The 22,064-nt window shown below is 37.4% G+C and overlaps 3 protein-coding genes across 3 annotated transcripts; 2 read left to right on the top strand and 1 right to left on the bottom strand.

Annotated features, from left to right (window-relative positions):
- The first annotated feature begins 489 nt into the window (after positions 1-489).
- On the top strand, positions 490-12,107 carry LOC120006853 (probable transcription factor PosF21). Its single transcript, XM_038856959.1, has 6 exons — positions 490-710; positions 1,659-1,798; positions 1,881-2,178; positions 9,695-9,827; positions 9,997-10,081; positions 11,462-12,107. Exons 2-6 carry the CDS (start codon positions 1,669-1,671, stop codon positions 11,815-11,817), a joined length of 1,002 nt encoding a protein of 333 aa, XP_038712887.1. The 5' UTR covers positions 490-710; positions 1,659-1,668; the 3' UTR covers positions 11,818-12,107.
- A 689-nt stretch (positions 12,108-12,796) lies between these two features.
- Positions 12,797-17,230, bottom strand: LOC120007069. The gene is made up of 7 exons (XM_038857235.1): positions 16,951-17,230; positions 16,223-16,322; positions 16,004-16,069; positions 15,175-15,292; positions 13,728-13,810; positions 13,516-13,577; positions 12,797-13,183 (listed from the first exon to the last, which is right to left on the bottom strand). Exons 1-7 carry the CDS (start codon positions 17,169-17,171, stop codon positions 13,093-13,095), a joined length of 741 nt encoding a protein of 246 aa, XP_038713163.1. The 5' UTR covers positions 17,172-17,230; the 3' UTR covers positions 12,797-13,092.
- Positions 17,231-18,176: 946 nt separating this feature from the next.
- LOC120007729 (peroxisomal membrane protein 13-like) lies at positions 18,177-21,731 on the top strand. Its single transcript, XM_038858129.1, has 5 exons — positions 18,177-18,334; positions 19,494-19,724; positions 19,891-20,204; positions 20,907-20,999; positions 21,147-21,731. Exons 1-5 carry the CDS (start codon positions 18,310-18,312, stop codon positions 21,354-21,356), a joined length of 873 nt encoding a protein of 290 aa, XP_038714057.1. The 5' UTR covers positions 18,177-18,309; the 3' UTR covers positions 21,357-21,731.
- Positions 21,732-22,064: the final 333 nt, after the last annotated feature.

Raw genomic sequence — 22,064 nt, 5'->3', positions numbered from 1 at the left:
CATGGACCCACATATTTCTGGTCATTAGAGATGTTATACGTGATAAAAGTATAGTTGATTAGTTTTAAACTCATAAGATAAGATGGTTTCTTAAACCTAGTTGGTGAATTTCTATGGTACTAAATCGTATGAACTCGGGAGATCTTGAGTTTGATTTCCGTGGAGAGTAATATCTTATGGCCATGTAGTGTGCTTTGGCCCAATTTATTTCATTTTTAGGTGAAAAATTTACGTGTACATGAACTAATGAATTAAAATTAAGCACATATTAGATGTTTAAAAGGGAAAATTTTAGTATCCCCTTTTGCTTACACTTGCCTTTTCCCTTCAATTCAGTGACATATAACTTTATTTGGCAATGGAAATAGAAGTAAAATTAGAATTTTACCATTTAATTTGACCCAACAATATTATTATAATTTCAAACTTATTAAATTCCTTAGTTATTTATTAATAAATAAAACAGTAGTTGTTCATACGTCACGAAACCCACGCCTCTGCATCTGCCACAAATGGAAGTATGAAACGCAAGCTAAAACTGAAAAACTGGATATGCTTCACTGGCTATACTCTCAAACAGTAAAGCGCCGTCACCAATTCGCTGTAACTTTCTTTCGAGATGTAGTCCCTCAGTTGTCTCCCTTATATGGAAGGGAGAATTTCATTAGTTTCGCAACTACAGACCTCAAGTGACGGGGCGGATCTTATAGGTTAGGTTTTTTTTTCCCGTGGAATCTTATCTGTTTTCAACCCAGTTGGCTATCTATATATTGATTTGTCTCTCAGAAATACAAAATATTTCTTCATCTCTTCTGTTCAGAGAATAAGATTTGGTATAAATTAATAAATTATGTTCTAAGTTACGATATTTATGTGTGTTGATTATTTGGTGATGATCTAAAAATTTAGGATTATTGGTAATTCAATATGTGGTGTGCAGTTCTGATTGTAGAACGTGATTGATTGTGTGATTATTGATTGATTACATAGTTGAATGGTTAAGGTTAAGATATATTTGTGGTTTCTGTTGAGTTTTGGGACTGTTAAGGTAAAATACAGGTCTCCATATAATTTTTCTAGGTTTGAACAGAAGATTCGGTATTAATTATGTTCTTAGTTATGATAAATATGTGTGTGTTGATTATTTGGTGATGACCTAAAAATTTAGGATTATTGGTAATTCATTATGTGGTGTGCAGTTCTGATTGTAGAACATGATTGATTGTGTGATTATTGATTGATTACATAGTTGAATGGTTAAGGTTAAGATATATTTATGGTTTCTGTTGAGTTTTGGGACTGTTAAGGTAAAATACAGGGCTCCATATAATTTTTCTAGGTTTGAACAGAAGATTCGGTATAAATTATGTTCTAATTTATGATATTTATGTGTGTGTTGATTATTTGGTGATGATCTAAAAGTTTAGGATTATTGGTAATTCATTATGTGGTGTGCGGTTCTGATTGTAGAACATGATTGATTGTGTGATTATTGATTGATTACATAGGTGAATGGTTAAGATATATTTATGATTTCTGTTAGGTTTTGGGACTGTTATGATGTAGTTTTTGTCCTCCTGCATCAATTAAGGTAAATACAAGGCTCCATATAATTTTTCTAGGGTTTTAAAATTTTTTTGTGATGAATTTTTGTGTAGATTTTCACTCATGGACAAAGGCAAGAAACCAATGGAAGAAAAAGATGTTCCCGCATCATTCTTAGGCTATGATCTGTCTCTTGCTTTGTCATCAATGCCCATCTCAACTAACAAGTTGCCATCATCATCTGAAAGATCAGGTATCTGAATCCTTACAGGAACAAATTCGTTGATCAAAATATTTTGAGTGATGCTAACTTTTGCACTTGCTTTCCGGTTCAGGTGCACAGGTACAGGTTGTCTCTTCTGATGAAATAGAGAGCAGTGGGGAATGCCATCCGAACTTCATGGCAATGAATGCGGGGTATTTGAATTTCAAGAAGACTAAAGTGGGAGAAACATCAAATGTAGCTGAAGAAACTGGTAAGGGAAAGGCATCAGGAGAAGCTATCCCTGAAGGAGTTGTACTGCCCCAAGAAGTAGCACTGCGTGCTAGAGTTAAACGAAATCCACCATGTAAAGCCTTAAGTACTGAAGAGCTTGCGGCAATGGCTAGAGAGGATCCACGGCGTGCAAGGAGGTATAAAACATAAATGTTTAGTGTTACTTTTATTTCTGTGTACTATTAGCAAGTTATTTAGTTCCTTTTCTTTCTATTACTTTTTTCCCCCTCAGTCGTGAACTGTTATGCTAATAGAGATCGTAGATAAGGCTTGTTCCGTAGCACGCTTAGGGCGAAGCTGAGGCCCGATTCCCTTGACCCCAAAATCTAGTTTTTATTCAAATCCCGACTCAACCCCTCACCCTGCCTGTGGTTTAATAAGTTTTATGCGTGATTGATCATTGATGAAAATACTACGCACACATGACTGAAAATCTTGGCTCACTTTAAGTTTCTTCTGTGTCTTGCTTCTACTGTATTCATACATTGTCATTTTGTCTTGTTGTTTTCCTCCTTTGGGATAGTTTCATCGTAACTGTTACTGCTGGATTGATTTATTAATTATTAGCAGTTTCGGAACTCTCGGTCATTAAATTTCTTAATATTGATGACATCATGACAACATTAAATTGTACATATGTATTGTTGGCATATATACGCATTTAGTTATATATGTATCATATTTATGCCTAGGTCAATTAGTCAAGTGGGATTGTCTATAAAGGATAGTTTTAAATACCGGATCGTACCGCCGGTTCAACCCTGAAAACCGTGAACTGGCAGGTACGCTGGTACTTTGTTACAAAATGCCACAGATGCATTAAAACCACCGGAACAGAGGTCAAACCCTCAAATCGCAAACGAACCGCGAATCGTCGGTATAATAAAATACCGGCTGATTTGTGGAAAGATAAATCATCTCGTTTTTTCAGTCAAATTCAGTCCTAAATCACGTTGTTACTTGATTGGGAAAGGAGAAGATTTTTGTGCCCTGGTAATGGATGGATTTGTAGATGACCCATCAAGGTAGGAGATAGTTGAAGTAGGTGGTGCCGCTGTTGAAAGAGCTCTGATGCTTGATAGGTATGATAATACCTATTGTTTTTGGTAGAAATATCCCCTCTTAAGCTTTCTTTTGATAAATAATGAGTGTATTTATGTGTTGATTTGTATTTTGATAGGTTGATTGCGGTTTGGATGAAAAGCGACGGAAAAAGGGCTGAATTGAAGAAAATGTCCACCGACCTTCGTGTGTTCAAATAGTCATAAATTTCTGTCACGTTATTGGAATTGAGCGCAACAAAAGGCATTGGAAAGTAGACATCTCAAGCTTTCCGTAGAATCTAAAATCATGCAAATCGGAGGTCATATGGAGAAGTTATGGTCATTTGAATAATGTGCCTAGGGGTAACGCGCCTAGGCGTGGCGCGCCTAGGCGCAAAAATTGTGCACGCCCAGGATCACTTCTGCACGCCCAGTCCAGAGAGTTGGACTTGAATTTTAAGTTGTGCACGCCCAGGATCACGCCTAGGCGTGCGCCTAGGCGTGTGTCTAGGCGTGGTGCGCCTAGGCGTGAAAACAACGCGCCTAGGCGTGAAAAACAATTTTCTGAGGTGTTTTAAGTCGCGATTTGTCCGAGCTACGAGAGTTTTTTGGACCGAGAACTGATTTCTGGAGAGCGAAAACAGAGGGGGAAGGTGATTCTTGGAGCTAGGAGGAGAGATTCTTCAACTCCACTTGGATCTACTCAACTCATTGGGTTTATTCATGCCTTTCTCATCTATTCTCTTGTGTTTTTCTCTCATTATGTGTAACTAAATCACTTGTGCCAAGGCTAGGATGAAGCCTTGGGTTTGATGACTTTGTTTATGACTTGATTTACATATATATGAGTTGATTTGGGTATAAATCTTGTGTTTCTATGTTTGATTGCAATTTCTTCATGCTTGTGGTGTTTGGCCAACACCTAGGTTTTTTGGATGAAATTGTTTGGAGAATTTGCTTAGACAATAATATGTCAAGTAGATTATGCTTCTTGAAACACTTGATTATGAATGTGTCTCCCTTTAATTAGGTGACAATTTGTATGAATCCTAATCTCCATAGAACTCCATGAATTCCTATGCATGTTTAGACCAATAAGATGGCTAGAATGTATTTAGGAATATCCGACCTAGACCAATAAGATGGCTAGTAATCGATTTTAGGGAGATTTGGCTTAGGTGCGCTAAAACCGACTTAGGTACGGATTCGTTATGCCCGAATTAGCAAATGTGTGTGTGAATTTGTGTCATCGCAAGTTATTTCCCAAGGGGGATTCCAAAGCCTTGGTGTTTATCTCATTTGCATTAGTTACATCCTTATTCAAAGAAAATACCAAAAATACTTTACTATTTGCTTGTTTTAGTTTAATTACCCAACCCAAACAATCTTGAGTTGAACTTTACTTTTGTTTGCATTGTCCATATATACATACAAATATACATTTGGATTAAACATAACACCGTCCCTGTGGATTCGACCCTTGCTTATCATTGTGCTGTAGTCGCCGACTAGTACACTTGCTAGTAAGGTTAATTTAGACCCAACAAGTTTATGGCGCCGTTGCCGGGGATGGTAGCTTACGTTTGATCCATTTTTATTATTTGTCCATAATTTATTTTTTTTTTCTTTTCCTTTGTTTGTACATAATACTTGTACATAATATTTGTTAACTAATTTTGCTTTTGTTGGCATATGCTTCGAGATGGAATATCCTCCACCATGTGCTTATCAGGGAGCAGGTTTTTATGGGTCGAGCTTATATTTGCAAGGATATAATGCAAGGACAACTCCTCCAAACCATGCCCCATATCCACCATGCAACTCCTTCTCCAACACTTATAACTCTGGATGGTGTGAACGACCTCAATTCCTATGGAACAACTACCAGCATCAATTTGTTCCCACACAAGCAGCACCACCACCATTGCTTGAGCAAGCACAAGACTCATCTCTACAAGATGTACTAAATGCATTGGTTACGAGTACCGACAAGTTGAAAGCAAACACTCAAGCTTGTAGAGAGGAGATGTGTCAATGGGCTTCACCACCACCGCTTGAGAAAAGACATGAGTCATCTTTGGATGACATACTCGATTCCTTAAATGCGAGTACCCAAACTTTAGCAGAGGCAACGCATAGGATGGTATCAAACAAAAATCAGCTTTGCCAACCTATGATGAAAACAAGTGAGGGGAAAGATATATGTGAGACAACTCAAGCAGTTACATTAAGCAATGACAAAGAGTTGGAGCCTAGAGGAAAAATTGAGTATAATTATGTGGATGAAGAGGAGTATGAGATAATGCTTCTCACTTCACTTTCGGAGATGGATCCACCAATGAAGGAGGGCATGGATTTAGAAGAATCAGAGAAGTCTCCATCAGCTGCAGAATGTGAGATAGTTTCAATCGAACAAGAAAGTAGTGGACCTACATGGGTTGAGCAAGATATAGAAGAGAAAGCTCTTGTCGATTCTGAAAAAAATTTGAAAGCTGAAGATTTGGAGAACAAGTATGATGATAAGGTGGAGGAAGAATGTGATAACTTTGTAGAGAGGCATGAGGATAACACACTCCACAATCAGGTGCTATCACCATTTGAAGCACAATTCATTGACTTTATTGGAGTTGAGGAGCCTAATGTAAATCTCAGTGCTTCCATAATGCAAATCCTGGAGGAAATTTTGCCAACAAAGAAAAAATGGAAGCTTCAACAAAGCATGGAGAGTTGCATTGCAAGATCATTGAAGAAGCTTCCCCTCTACTCAAAATATCTCTTCCATTGGCATGGAAAACTACAATTTCAACCAAGAGGGCCAAAGGAATTTAGAGATAGAATCTTTTTGATGGGCACATCAAAGAAGGAAGTTTGTGCCCTATTTATTGAGCCACTGCAAAGTGGTAGATCTCGTCTACCTGAAGACAAGAGGAGGGTGCATATAGACATTGAAGAATTGTGGCCAGGCCAGCACCCCAATCCACTCGATGCATGACTCCAACCCCCAGGTTGTATTGTTTCAACTTGTCCTCTTTTTAGTGCATTATTACATTGTTATGTTTTGCATTGAGGACAATGCAGTCTTTAAAGTGTGGGGTGGTGGACTGCATATGGATTATCTTGTGCAAAATTTCACATGATTTTGTAGTAGCTGAATTTAAAAAAAAAAAAAAAAAAATTTCAGTGCTTGAATCTTGCATATTTATGGGAATTTTCTGTTGAATTGAGTGCTATATTGAAATGCAGCTAATCTTGGTTTGTGGAACCCATCATATCCTTCTATATGCTTGACGTCTACTCTATTGCACAATCACTGTAATTCACCTGCACGAGAATGTGTGCTTGTGGGGTATGACTTGGGTGAATAGATGTTGGATGTGGACTTTCTCTAAGATGATCTAGAACACCGTGTTAGTTATATTCTTGGCACTAGTTAATTACATGCATGTTAAAAAATAAATAAATAAATAAATAAATAAATTTGATGATGATTAAAAGCATGTTCCGCTCTTGTGATCTTGCTGAGTAACCGGGGCTCTTGTCTAACCAACTCGAGTTTCGCGTAAAAAGGTAAGACAATCTTGATGAACATACTAGGCTAGCTTAACTTCGAAGCCTTTTCAACTCGAGTGATTGATCCGAGGTGTGCTTTATCACATAATGCCCTAAACCAACTGGTTGGGAGTCATTGGTTGAGAACTCGTTACATGGGTTGACTAGAAAGCTTAAAGGAGTGAGCATTGCACGGGCCTAGTAAGATGAAAATAAAAAAATAAAAAATAAAAAAAGAGAAGAAGAAAAAGAAGAGAAGTATGTATATAAATAAAAGTGCCTTGGTATTACTACTTGACTGTTCTTGGAATTCTTGGAATGTGACTATGTTTGGCGCCTATGAACTCTTGGAAGCCAAATAATTATACATTTCTTCTTTGCACGCACTTAATGTAGACGAAGTGATTGAGTAGACGGATAATCTTCATTGAGTATATGTTTGGATGAAGTGTGGGGTCTCCACATCTTTTTGATTGCATGGCATTGATGTATATTGTTTCGATTCTAGTGATTTCCCTCCCATATGTTTGATTTGAGTTATCTTGAAACGTTTGTGGGTGTCGTTCTTGTAAGCCCTCAGGAGACAAAACTCCTCCACTAGGGACACCTAGGGGTTTAACGGCTTGTTGCATATGCTAAATGCAATCGCGATTCCTGCGTTAGTGAGTTAGGATGTTAGTTGGTAGATGTACTTTGTTTAGTTTTACTTGAGGACAAGTAAGGTTTAAGTGTGGGGTGTTTGATAGGTATGATAATACCTATTGTTTTTGGTAGAAATATCCCCTCTTAAGCTTTCTTTTGATAAATAATGAGTGTATTTATGTGTTGATTTGTATTTTGATAGGTTGATTGCGGTTTGGATGAAAAGCGACGGAAAAAGGGCTGAATTGAAGAAAATGTCCACCGACCTTCGTGTGTTCAAATAGTCATAAATTTCTGTCACGTTATTGGAATTGAGCGCAACAAAAGGCATTGGAAAGTAGACATCTCAAGCTTTCCGTAGAATCTAAAATCATGCAAATCGGAGGTCATATGGAGAAGTTATGGTCATTTGAATAATGTGCCTAGGGGTAACGCGCCTAGGCGCGCGCCTAGGCGTGGCGCGCCTAGGCGCAAAAATTGTGCACGCCCAGGATCACTTCTGCACGCCCAGTCCAGAGAGTTGGACTTGAATTTTAAGTTGTGCACGCCCAGGATCACGCCTAGGCGTGCGCCTAGGCGTGTGTCTAGGCGTGGTGCGCCTAGGCGTGAAAACAACGCGCCTAGGCGTGAAAAACAATTTTCTGAGGTGTTTTAAGTCGCGATTTGTCCGAGCTACGAGAGTTTTTTGGACCGAGAACTGATTTCTGGAGAGCGAAAACAGAGGGGGAAGGTGATTCTTGGAGCTAGGAGGAGAGATTCTTCAACTCCACTTGGATCTACTCAACTCATTGGGTTTATTCATGCCTTTCTCATCTATTCTCTTGTGTTTTTCTCTCATTATGTGTAACTAAATCACTTGTGCCAAGGCTAGGATGAAGCCTTGGGTTTGATGACTTTGTTTATGACTTGATTTACATATATATGAGTTGATTTGGGTATAAATCTTGTGTTTCTATGTTTGATTGCAATTTCTTCATGCTTGTGGTGTTTGGCCAACACCTAGGTTTTTTGGATGAAATTGTTTGGAGAATTTGCTTAGACAATAATATGTCAAGTAGATTATGCTTCTTGAAACACTTGATTATGAATGTGTCTCCCTTTAATTAGGTGACAATTTGTATGAATCCTAATCTCCATAGAACTCCATGAATTCCTATGCATGTTTAGACCAATAAGATGGCTAGAATGTATTTAGGAATATCCGACCTAGACCAATAAGATGGCTAGTAATCGATTTTAGGGAGATTTGGCTTAGGTGCGCTAAAACCGACTTAGGTACGGATTCGTTATGCCCGAATTAGCAAATGTGTGTGTGAATTTGTGTCATCGCAAGTTATTTCCCAAGGGGGATTCCAAAGCCTTGGTGTTTATCTCATTTGCATTAGTTACATCCTTATTCAAAGAAAATACCAAAAATACTTTACTATTTGCTTGTTTTAGTTTAATTACCCAACCCAAACAATCTTGAGTTGAACTTTACTTTTGTTTGCATTGTCCATATATACATACAAATATACATTTGGATTAAACATAACACCGTCCCTGTGGATTCGACCCTTGCTTATCATTGTGCTGTAGTCGCCGACTAGTACACTTGCTAGTAAGGTTAATTTAGACCCAACAATGCTTTTGTGAAAATCTTTCAAAGGGAAGGAGAGATGTGATGAGGGTTTTAGAAAGGAGGATGAAGACAACTAATGTGTTTGTGAATGTTTCAAAGGTGGACACGTGTGACTGACTAATGGATAAGCACATGTACAAGCATAAGCACAACCACTTGTTTTTATATTCTTTTCAATTATTTTGATTGAATTTTTTAAGGCCTACACAATATACGAGGAATAAGTTCCATCAATAATCAATTAATCGAATATTAGTTTAATTAAAATTTGGACCCATGTTAGAGCATTAGCGAATTTCATATAAATATTTCACATACAAGATTTATTTTTTTGTTTTTTGAGTTATATATATTACTAGTATATACTATATCTCTAAATATATATTAATTTATTGTATATATAAATCAACGGTTCAACCTTCATCGTATCCGTTGAACCTCGAAAACCTTGAACCTTCCGTCTGCACAGTTTGATGCACATTACGGTTTTTAAAACTATGCTACAGAACTTCCTGTAGTATTTTCTTAATTTCTCTCCAACTGTGCACGACTACTTTGATTACTAAACTTGAATATGCATAAGTTTTCTTGCTTGATAAGGTTTTAAGTTTTAACGTTCAGTTTTATTCTTCTTCTTGTAATTATTTTCTCAATAAAAGCAGGATGAGGTTCTGGCCCTCAAAACAAGCCTTCAAAACATTTTTGTTTTACATGGATTTGTTGCTTTCGTGTGTGCATTATGGTCTATTTCAGCCTTGTTTCTACAAATATCATCATTCATTTTGGTTTTTGTTATAGAATACTCACCAATCGGCTATCAGCTATGAGAGCTAAAGAGAAGAAAAGGCTATACACGAGCATGCTTGAACAGAAGCGAGGAGCCTTGCAGTCTCAATCAAGTTTATTGTCAGTCAAATTGTCCTTTTTGCAGGTATATAAGTTGATTGATCTGGGTATATAAGCAATTAATATTTGAACTTTAAACTCAAAGGGAATAACTCCTGGAAGTTTTTCTTACCTCACCCTCAAATGAGTTTGATGATCATTTCCTACATTTACTCCTGCTAAAATAAGTTTATCGTGTTATCTATGTATGGCAGGCAGAGACGAGAGCCTTGCGTGCTGAAAATGCCAAACTGAAAGAACGTATGAACACAATTTTGCCGGGGGTCCAACTACAAGAATGTCAGTTGATTTTTTTCTCCTTGCATGCATTTGTGATTTCTTTTTTTTATATTTATTCTCTCTGATGATAAGGAGTTAGGTTTCTTTAGTTTTCAATTTTTTCTGGCCATTTAAAGATTATGTTACAGAATTACTTTTGTACCTGTGGGCATGGGTATGAAGTATGAACCATTAGATTAAGTCAAGATAAGGTTAGCAGTTTGTTTAATTATATATGTGCCATGCTTGTTTTGTCACACTTAGATTAATTGAATTTTGTTTGGCAGGTGGCTTGAAACTTAGTAATCTTAGTGATTTGCATTATCGCATTGTGCTGTTGTTAAATATTGTATGGATTAAAATATTTATATACAACCACTTTTATATACTGGATTGTGATATTTCAATTTTTGACATTTATTATCTATTCTGTGCATTTGCTATGGTAATTTGATTATGTATGCATATAAAAATATATATCGTCCTACACTCCCACATATTGGATTTGATTTTTGACAATTCAATTTATAGTTCAATTAAAGACAAGACACTGACATTTTTCACCATGTACAAGGCTTACAAGCCAATAATTTATACCTTAACAGTCACGTATACATCTTTACATTGTGTACTTCTTTTGCAGATATTTATTGTTCAAATCGATTGAAATCATTCACACTAGGTTCTTGGGTTTACATTTTTCGATTTCACTGTCTCTGTTTCTCTTTCATGTTATCAAACACGCATGTGAACCTATTTTCCTTAGACATCTTCAGTGGGGACATCAATCCGTAACTAAAGCTCGTAAGTTCGGACTGGAAGAAAATAAGAGAAGCTGATTTAGGTAACACATAATAGTGTTGAATTTTAGAAACATAAGAGCACTCAATATGGAAACATAAAATTTATGTAAGACGACTAAATTGTCTGTATTTCCATATAATACGGATACACTAAGGATGACCTGGTTAGATGTGGATTGTCTAATTTTATTGGGAATAATAATTTTATTGCTCGGATTCTTCCCAATCCAACCATAGGTTCGCATGTCTCAAGTTAGGTTTAGAGATGGGAATGGTTGGTTGGGTCATGACCTAGACAAATAAGCATAAACTTGTGCATATTTGGGCTAAATTCTCCAGTAACTGTTGAACTGTTGGTTCCTCTTTGTGGCAAGTCATGTTGATATATTTTAGAATTTAGATAGCTCTGCTGTTTTTAGTTGTTATCATTTATGATGTCCTTGTTTCAGAAATCCATTAATATAGAATCTTATCAGTCTTGTCAATATAAATGTACCCTGGGTAGTTCATATATTCCTGAAAATGATAATTTTGTTTTTACCTTGTTTCATACAGATGTTACCCCGACTCATCTGACATTTCTGTTTTTTCTTGGCAGCACTTAATGAACAAATAAGAGAAGAGATTCAGCATTGGAAGGCAGTGACGGCACAATTTGTTCAAAATGGAAGGACCGTAATCAACATCGGTGCATTTTTGGCGAACAATGTTCAAGTCGGTGCAGTCTTAGGTGCTACCCCACTGTTTCCGCTCCTCCCAGCTCAGATTCCAAATCAGCAGGAACAGTTCTGGCGATATCCTCATCAAGGTCATTATGAAGTGGGAAAACATAATCAACCTCCACTGCTCCAACAATTTCTCCCCCGACAATCTGGCTTCCAGCTGAAAAATGAACTGCCAGACTCTCCAAGTGTTGACCCACAGAAGTCTGAGGATGATAGCAGGATTGAGTAAGAATAGGAAGAATAAACTGGAGCTCGCCAAATGAAGAATAAACCGGTCATTTACATAGGGAATCGGTATTAAACTTATTTCCAGTTATAGCTCTGGTGTCATTTCCTTCGGATTATTTTGGTGTGATCATAAGTTTTTCATTCAATTTGAAGAATAAACCGGTCATTGACATAGGGAATCGGTATTAGACTTATTTCCAGTTATAGCTCTGGGGTCATTTCCTTCGGATTATTTTGGTGTTATCATAAGTTTTTCATTCAATTTGATAACAAAATATGGATTGCTAGAAACAATTTATGTTTCTTATGTTAAGAAGACTGTCTTGTGTTATAGTATCTCTTAGCTATCTGGTTTCTAACAAAGTCATTTATTGGTTGAATTTTATGTGGTGTCATATATATGCATCGCAAGATGCCGTTGGGAAATTTATTTGTTGGTGAAAGATCTGGCATTTATGAAGGGAAAAGTCACCATATAAATACGCTTGGAAGGTTGCCACTCCCAGAGGAAAATGTTTCGTCCTCCAATTTCTTATCCTCGGTTTTTCTAGCTGGATATTTAGGGAGTTCTATATTTGTGTTCATAATCAATCGGTATCCCATTCGTCAAAGGCAAATGGATTGGAGGTTATAATGTGAGAATATTTTGGGGGCTGTATCTGAGTTCATCTGAGAACCATCTTGACTAACTATGCAACCCCCTTTTCATAGGTTAAGGTGGCCTTCTGGAACCTCCCAACTGCAAACAAAACTTAGCGAACTCGCCAAATAACCTGCTGCTGCAAATACCATGAAGGAAAGGGGGTTGGTCTAGAGATTGATGGAATAAAATGATCTCATTTGATGACTTGAAATTGCTCAACTCTTTCCATAGTTTGGTGTTGGTTACAGTTACATTGCAGCCTTTTTGAAAATTGAGTTGCAAATGCCTTAATAACCAAATTGGTAAATCAGAGTAATTTTTTTTTTACAAATCAGAGTGAAGCGAGAAGAAAATATGGGACTTTCATTGAACTCTCCTTTACAAGCAACTAAATAAGTAAATATTTACAGGATACACAAACTAGTTCCTATATGAATAAACCAAAAGAGACATAAAAAAAATTCCTTTCTCTCCTACAACCAAGTAGACACTAAACATGAGAAAAAATAATTCTTTAGAATTAGATGAAAGAACTTGAATCTGGATTTGAATTCAGAGATCCCAGCTTCAGGGGTATGGTCAAGAGCATCATCATAAACCCCGATTGGCTGATTCATAATTTTGTTGATGGGATCAACGGGGAAGGATGGAATTTGCAAGCTCCTCATTTAACTTCACTGGAAGTGGTGGCATCTGCTTCATTACCTCTGGCATGTCATTCAAGCTGCAGAATTCATTAAAAATTAGATTTTGTTACAAGCAATAAAGAACAAACTAAAATGTGAGGTCACACGTGCAGAAGGTCCATAAAATTATTCTAATCTCGTAATGAAGCTTCATAAGTACATGACATTGCAGTTTCCCTTTTCATGAAATATCAACGCAATTAGTTGGCAGCAAATTTTGAGCTAAGAGAGCCGGCTACAGAATCTGTTGCCAAATGAAACCTGCCTCATGTTTACCCATACACACAAGTCTTCCACCATTTTCCTATTTAGAGGACTACTATGCCACCTTATTCAAAAAAATCAATCACCAACAGAGAAAACAACATACTCGTTCATGATTGCAAGAATGTTTTCCCGAGTTCTGCTTAAGAGATTGATGTTATCATGTATCTGCATGAAATAAATTGGAGACAATTTAATTTTGATACTATCAGCCAATATCATCGCAACTAATATTTAGAGCACAAATGGATGAAATTATAGAGAACAAAGTTTGTGGTGTCATAACCAGTAAGAATCAGCAATAACTTTATACTTCACCTGAAAAGAGGAAAAATTTGCAGAAATTTGATTCAAGAATTGAGAGTTTTGCTCAAGAAGCTCTCCAGTCACACCACCAATGGCTGCAGATGACAACAATCATGTGTAAGTCAAATTAACAGTAGAGGGAACAAAATTACGTATGAATGAAACTTGCCAATTTTATGGTAGATACAGAACAGTTTAAAATAGTGACGACCAAATTCAATGTTTTGGACACTTTGCATGCATTGGCAGATTGGCTGGTAACTTGCATTTGATTTGGCCATTTCATTTGACAGAAACAGGTTCACTTTCAATAGGTATTTATAACTGGATTGAACAATTGCAGGTTTCCGGTTTAAACCGAAACTGAAATATTCAGATCGGTTTGGTTTATATTAGTTAAATGGTCTGGTTCGGTTTGCTTAAAAATGGGACCGAAAATTTTCGGTTTTGCTAAAACCGAACCACTGAACTTCCACCCCTATTCATTCCTATCTAGAGTTACACTCTCCACTAATCCTAAAGCCCGTATACATACTACTTTTATTCATCTCTTTTTAAGTCTCACTCAATTTTTCCTTTCACCCAATTAAAATTTTCTCAATTCTTCTCACCCCTGCACCACAATCTCCACGTTGTACATGCCCAAACCAATGTCTTAAATAGTTTTCCCCCATCTTATTATTTAGAACATTAAATTCGCCAAAGTGAAGAACAGCATAACAACCAGCCCAAAAAAATGTGAGGCATTGCCCACTGTCGCCAAATGGAGCATCGCATCAGCTCTATCAAAAACCCCTATCATTGAACATGTTTAATCAAAGGTAACACTAAGATCAGCAACCTCCAGAAAAGTGTCTGCTATCAAGATGCGCACAAGCATTGGGCCCGGTTAGGCTAACATACCCCCAATAGTACATAACAACTTATTAGCACAGGCTCTGTGAGAAAGCTGGCCTATGACAACCACAATGCAGCACATTAGATGTGTACTGCAATGTCCACTAGAGTGCCAGGCCAGATTGGACCTTTGGTCTTTAGATAAATTGGGTTGGACTCTGGATAGACTTGCAACGCCCACAAGCCCAAACACATTAAGATATTGTCCGCTCTGGGCCGAAGCTCTCACGGGTTTGTTCCTCCAGGTCCAATGTCATCGCTTACGCCCAGAGAACCGGTCTTAATGTGTTAGATTGTGAGTTCTCCTTATCTATTGCCGCTCCTCCCTTAAGTTTTCCAATGTGGGATCTATCACAGATATAGAACACCACACAACTAAATCTATGAGGTTCCTTTAAAGAACAAACCTGCAAGTTCCACTGAATTCTGTGCCTCAGGTAATCTAATAGACGAAAATGCACATCGATTGATTATATTAAATTGTCCATACAAAAAACTATACTAACTTACCATTCACCAATTTCTTGCTTATTTCAGATAATAAGAAAGTATGTACACCCACCTTCATATGGGATCCCATCATCGTTGTCCAAAGGAATCATTGGTGGAGCATAAGAAGGACCATTGGGACGAGCTGTCAAATGAGATGACGACTTTGCAGAAGAATCTGTAGCCCTTTCCTATACACAAATGTGCAGCGTATTTGAAGTTTTTGAGCATTCATGAAAATAGAAATAGAATATGAAGAAGCTTGACTGGAAAAATAACCATCAAGTTTCAAAGTTAAAGGGTGTAAGAAGAAGGAAAGCAACTTAAAAACTAAGACCCAAAATTTGTCAGCCTGTCAATTTGCATCAGTCGTAATACTAGTCAGTTCTGTCCTCGTGCACGATTATAGAACTCTTTTTATGTGACATCTGAATTATACTGGCTAAGAAAACAGTAGTTCTCAGAATTAAGTACTTCTCATGCAGTAAAAAATAACGCTGCAATAGCTTTATTCTTTCTTTCCCCCCAAAAAAACTAATGTTCTAGAAAATGATTGTGGAAAGTACTTACGAGAAGAGAACTCAGAATTAAGTACTTCTCAGTGCATTAATCAATGTTTTATCTAGGTGTCAAAGTTAAAGTGCCACGCGCTAGCTCCCTTATTAATATGATATTTCACAGAAACAGGAATTCATAGATGTTTTTTTACAACTAAACATGTTTAGGGTGTATAGAAAATGGGTTAGATGTGTGCACTGGCTCACAGGTTCACATATGCGTGTGCGCATGTATACGAGAGAGAGAGAGAACTACATTAGGTAGTACAAGTATCTAAAAAGGTTATTTATCATCAAAATGCATGCACAGGTGCATAATAAATCACATGGAAAATTAATTAATACCTTTCTATCTTTACTTTTCCTTGCCGAGTTATGGTCCTCTTTCCTTCTTTTGCTATTTTCCTTTTTCTGGAAAGGTAAAAATGAAATAGTGAGACCATAACATACAGTTGATATATTAGTTTGCCCAGGTAATGCATAAATGCATCCTGAAGCTATCATCACAACTCTCTCGTACATCTTAAAACAATAAGAATTAGTTAGCAATAACAGGAAACTTACAGTCATCCATCTGCAACGCAGTGCCACATCTCGAACTGTTTTGTCCTTCAACTGCACTGCAATCTTAGCATATCGAACAATGTTTGATTCGGAAGCATACCTGGAAGAGATTTAAAAGGCTTTGTGAATTACTAAAATGCAAAAAAAGGAAACAGCCACTCCAAACAAAAGGAGCACTCCCGAATCACACAGAAACCAAACAATCAAAGAAGCAGTATGCCCTAACTCCTTAATGATTTTCCAATGCCACAAAGATCTTTATCAGCAAGGTCAAACATCTAATAACCCAAAAGCAACAGAGAGTCGTGCACAAGGTGGAACACTAACAACACCGTGACCTACCACTGACAAGTAAATAACTCCTGGTACCACTGAAACTCTGAAAGTAAAAAACAATCAGAAAGGACGATATTTGTATTAACAGATAAAAAAAGCCACGGAGAGAGATGCCGTGATGCTAATTGGCATGTATGCGCGCATAAACCCTGTTTCGGGTGTTCCAATTGTAAGAAAATCTTCTTATAATGAAACAAAAACGGAAATTTCAATAGCTTTCGATCGAAAACAGTCATCCTTATAGCAGGATTTGGTGCTCTGAAAACGAGCAAATCCGTCAAAGATGCTTGAATTTGTATGATGTAACAAAACTAAAGCTGACAAAGTAAAAGATCCTTGTTCGGATGAATCTCAAATGACAGAGTAAACAAACGTAAATTCGTAGCACATACTTGGCGAGCAAATCCTCGAGAGCTGACTGTTCATCGGAAGTCCACTCTGATGCGATTCCAGAATTGTGCCTCAACGCCGCCTGCGTCTGCGAATTATCCACAACGCTATTCCCCACGTTGTTGTTGTCCGGAACACCATTCGTCCCCGCCGAAGGTATCTTCTGGCCAGAAGAAGACGAACCGTCCTGATTGTTCCCTGTCGGATTCGCGCTGGCAGCCATGGGCGGAAACAAAACAAGGCAAAAGCTCGCCCCCTCCTCTCTCGACTTTCAAGTCCAATAATAATAATAAAAAAATAATAAATATTTAATTAAATGGATATGGTAAATATAAAAGGAAATGAAAAACTGTTACAAATCTCCATCTTTTCACGAGTGGAGCTGTTGAGGGACCATTCTCTCTGGTGGTGGCAATTCCGTGTGCACGATTCCACGACTTGAAAGTGCAGTCCACCAATAGTAGTTGAGGCTGATGGATCATATACAATTGGTCGCATTTCCAACAAAAAGTAAATGATCCAATATAAAATAAAAAAATACATTCACATATTTATATTTACCTCCACCCCAATCAATTATTGTAGAGCTGTTAGAAAATCAGCCGAATAATCGAACAGAACGATGGACCGTAACCGATCATTTACACATGTAATATATTGAGGGGTGGACCGGATGGTTCTTCGATCACACCAAAAAAAGAACTTCTTCGAAAGTGAATTTTATTCAAGAAGATAAAATATTAGGAAAAAAAAAGAAAAATAGGGAAAACATTTTTTTTTTAAATTAGTTCTCACTCCAGCGGACCTTCTTTGAAGATAAGAATATCAATGTCAAGGATGTCAAGAGTCTGCTATAGTTGTAGCTATTTTTTTGGAGCATCAAATTTTTTTATTTTATTTTTAAAAATTATAAATGTGTAGTATTCGGTCTAATGAATCTAATTACATTTTTTGTTCAAAACAATTCATCGCAATCGAGTCAAAGAATTTTTTAATTTATATCCGTGATCTAAAATTGTTAATATACTTTTCATGATGGATATATAATATTTGTTTTGAAAAAAAATTATTGTTCAGGTTAGTTCGAAACTTCTGATCACTACTACACATTTATTATTTTTAAAATTAAAGTAAAATTTTTGTTATTTTAAAATTGTATTACAGCGAGCCCTGTTGTAACAAAAATTACAACAGGCACCCGTCACTCCAATGTCAACGCGTCAAAAGAGATGATGGCTACAATCGAACGGATCACAAAGAGAGATAAAGAGGTATAATTAACGACTTGACGGTGGTAACCTTCGCTTCCTCTCTCCCTCTTCGGTGGGCGCAGAGATAACGCAGTGCTCAATTCATCGACCATGGAGTCCAATTCCCAATCAGGAGGTTTGTGCTTTTTTTTAAAAAAAATTTCTTTCTTGAAATCCATCGATTTTTCAAGGATTTATTTGTTGATTTATCGCTTTTATTCGATTTTAATTTATGTTACATATAGTTAGTTCCTATCAGATTTCTCTGCATCTGGTGATTGTTGGTTCCTAGATTGATTTGTCATGATGAGAAGATTCAATTTTTGCGTGGTGATGTGTTCTGCTAAAATTTGAGAGAACGAGAAAATTCTATGGTTTTGATGGCTTGCCAGGATTTGTGTTGGTTTAGGGTTTTCCGACTTTGGGAGAATGAAATATGTTAAATTGTTCGACCTTGTATCTAGGTTATTCTGGCTTTCCTTCTTTCTAATTCTTTCAATTGATCAATCTTATCTTCTGTGATTGACAAATTATTGTATATTTGTGTTTTTTGAGTGGATCGAGATTTTGTTTCAAGAGGTGGGCAGAGGAGAATGGTAATTTATTTGTTTGGTGAAGACCAGATTGGGCGTTAGGAGTCATACAAGATGAATATGTTGTAAAGCATTTTAGTATTTCTTGCGATCATATGATAAAGCAGTTATGTTTGTCAACATTCTAGATTTCATAGAAAAGCATCTATCCAAAAGCTCACCAATGGGTTTATCTTCGCATTTGCAGTATTATGGATGACCAACATGCGTCAACCTTAGCGAAGAGCTTCTTATATGATTATTTTGTTCTAAGGAACCAGACATAGTGTTTCACTTGTAAATTAAGAATGAAACATCAGGGAAATATTCTCTAGTTTTTTTGCTTGGGCTTGTGACATGTTGTACATACACGTGGACAGTTGGAGAGGAGTTCTTATGAATCTCATAGCCATATAATAGTTTCCTTGCATCATTCTCAGTTTGTATCGTTTCTTCCGTTGCGATGTTTATGCTATGTGGCCAGTGGTAGGGTTGCAGGGGTGCAACTTATAGGTCACAAGTTCATTTCTTGAAACAGTCTCTTCATATATTATGTGGGGGTAAGGTCTGTGTACATTCTACTTGTCATTGACCTTCCCACTACGGGAGCCTTGTGCATGGGTGTTGTTTACCTGTTAACAATGTTTATGTTATGTCGTGTTGTTACTAACTTTTTTTTTTTTGCAGTTTGTATTCTGTAACTGACTTATACTTCTAATACAGCTGGTAACCCACCACCAAAACCTTGGGAACAGGCAGGCACCTCTTCTGGTTCTGGCCCTTTTAAACCACCATCACCAGGCAGCACTAGTGATGTGGTTGAGGCATCTGGGACAGCAAGACCCGGTGAAATTGTTCCTCCAACTAACACAGCTGCAAACATGAATGCTCTTAGTAGGCCTGTGCCCACTAGGCCATGGGATCAGCAGCAGAACTATGGTAGTAGTTATGGAGGTATTTGTTGATCTCTCTCCCTGCCCTTTACTGTTTAAAGAGAAAAGAAACCGGATCTTTCACTCTTTGTCTGGATGGGGTTGGTGAAATCGATGATTCTATTGATCAATTCGAACTGTCTAAATTTTTACTTATAAGTAGTATATTGATTGCCCATCCAATGCAGGTTATGGTTCTGGTCTAAATTATAATTCTGGTTATGGATCGGGAATGTATGGCGCATCATATGGTAATGGTGGATATGGAAGCACTTATGGTGGTGGACTATACGGGAATAGCATGTATAGAGGAGGTTATGGAGGGATGTATGGAGGCTCTGGAATGTACGGCGGGGGGATGTATGGTGGTGGTTTAGGGGGCCAAATGGGTGGTTATGGCATGGGAGGAATGGGAATGGGTCCATATGGTGAGCAGGATCCTAACAATCCATTTGGTGCTCCACCATCACCGCCGGGCTTTTGGATTTCGTTCCTTAGAATGGTGAGGATGTTTATTTATTTATTTTTCATTTCTTCCATCTTGGGGCTCAATGAAGGAGGAAAGCCTTTACTTGTTTGGGATGCTCAAGTATTACTTCCCGAGTTAATCCTTCAAAATTATTTTGGAATGGAAAATAAGAGTTAATACTTCAACTTTATTTATTGATGTGTGGTCTTAGGGAAGGGAATTGATTCTGATAGTTGGCATCTTTCAATTACAAAGGGACTGATGTTTTCAAATGGCAGTAGTCTCATGTCATGTATGGGCAGATTTTCAATATATAGGGAATGCACTTCACCTTTCACCTGATTTTTGTATTAGCTCAGCTTCCTTCATTATATGGCCATAAATGTTTTCAAACTCACTGGATAAGGTTGAGTCATTGCAGATCTGAGGGGGAGAAATTTATGCAAAAGATGGGTAGGAATGGAATTGGTGTAGAAGAGCATGATGAAATGTTCTGATATTTTTCTTTTATGGGTAGATGTTTTGTTTCAAAATGTCCATATTATGTCCTAACAACTTGACCATAACCTTGTATCTTGGGTGAAACACACTAATTAAAATTGTACAAGACATTGCACTTGTGCTAATCTGAAATTAGTTTACCACTGCTGAAGTGGATCATTACCTATGGCTCAAGTGTGATATGTCTTTTTGATATCATATTATTACTTTACTAAATTTCTGTGATGATGATAGATGCAAGGAGTTGTGACCGTTTTTGGCCGGATATCAATGCTGATAGACCAGAATGCCCAGGCATTCCACATGTTTATGTCTGCGCTCCTTCAGGTACTGCTTCATCAAAGTTTATTGTCCATCTTCCCTTGTTACATAGTTCAATTATGTATAGTTAGTGGCTGAAGTTGGATTTGGTGTTTGTTTGTTGATCTTAAGCCTTAATTTGGCACATAATGACGCTAGATATTATCGTTGCAGCTTTTTGACCGCTCAGGTGTTTTGTATGGAGAGTTGGCTAGGTTTGTTCTCAGACTGTTGGGAATCAGAACAAAGCCGAAGATGGTTCCTGGACAGGGACCTGATGGACTCCCAGTACCTCACAACCCTCGTGGAAATAAGAACTACATTGAGGGGCCTAAGGCTGCCCCAAATGGTCCATGGGATGATGTCTGGGGGAGGCAGCAGTAAGAATATCAGTGCTGTCTTAGATTGAAATATTTCCCAGTTTTTGTCAGGCTTCAGAGAAATCAACCAGAAATTTAGATCGTTTGATGGATTAAATTCAGATGGGAAATTCTATACGTGCCTCTGCGGGTTGGAGGAGTTGGAGTACAAGTGTTGTTTACTTGAAATGAGCTTATTAGGAAAATGTGATAGTCGAATCTCGTCGTGTGGAATGGTTTGCGTGCAATATGACTTCAATCTAAGTTCTCATGAATAAATTTTTTTTCTTTCTATTCACATATATTGTCTCATGTGTATTGAGCAATGGATATGTGAGCATTGCAATTGAAGCAAGTGGCGGTGTTGAGAAATAAATTATGGTTTTTATCAAGGGTTTTATGATGCTGGTTTATGCGTGCGTTCTGCGTGGTGGAACGACATGAAGCAGGCATTATTTTCTCCCTTTACAATGACTGTCTAGATGTAAGCATGTGTCCATCTCTTAAACAGCGGGTATCTGAGTATCTATGAGCCAATTGCATCCTTTACTGTAGTGTTTTATATTTGCAGGTTTGGCTCTGCAAGTTTGTTAAACACGGACAGAATATCAGCAGAAAAACAATCAGGCCGTGTACTGAGAATTCTGATAACATCTTGGATATGGGGAAGGTTATTTAGATGTTGTTTGGTCTTTTTGATGCTAAATCTGCATCCAAGGGACTCGAAAAAGTT

Source organism: Tripterygium wilfordii, chromosome 10 (assembly GCF_013401445.1).
Source record: "Tripterygium wilfordii isolate XIE 37 chromosome 10, ASM1340144v1, whole genome shotgun sequence".
Classification (NCBI taxonomy): domain Eukaryota; kingdom Viridiplantae; phylum Streptophyta; class Magnoliopsida; order Celastrales; family Celastraceae; genus Tripterygium; species Tripterygium wilfordii.
Note: the sequence above shows the minus strand (reverse complement) of the source record. Positions and strands in the feature narration are given on the sequence as shown.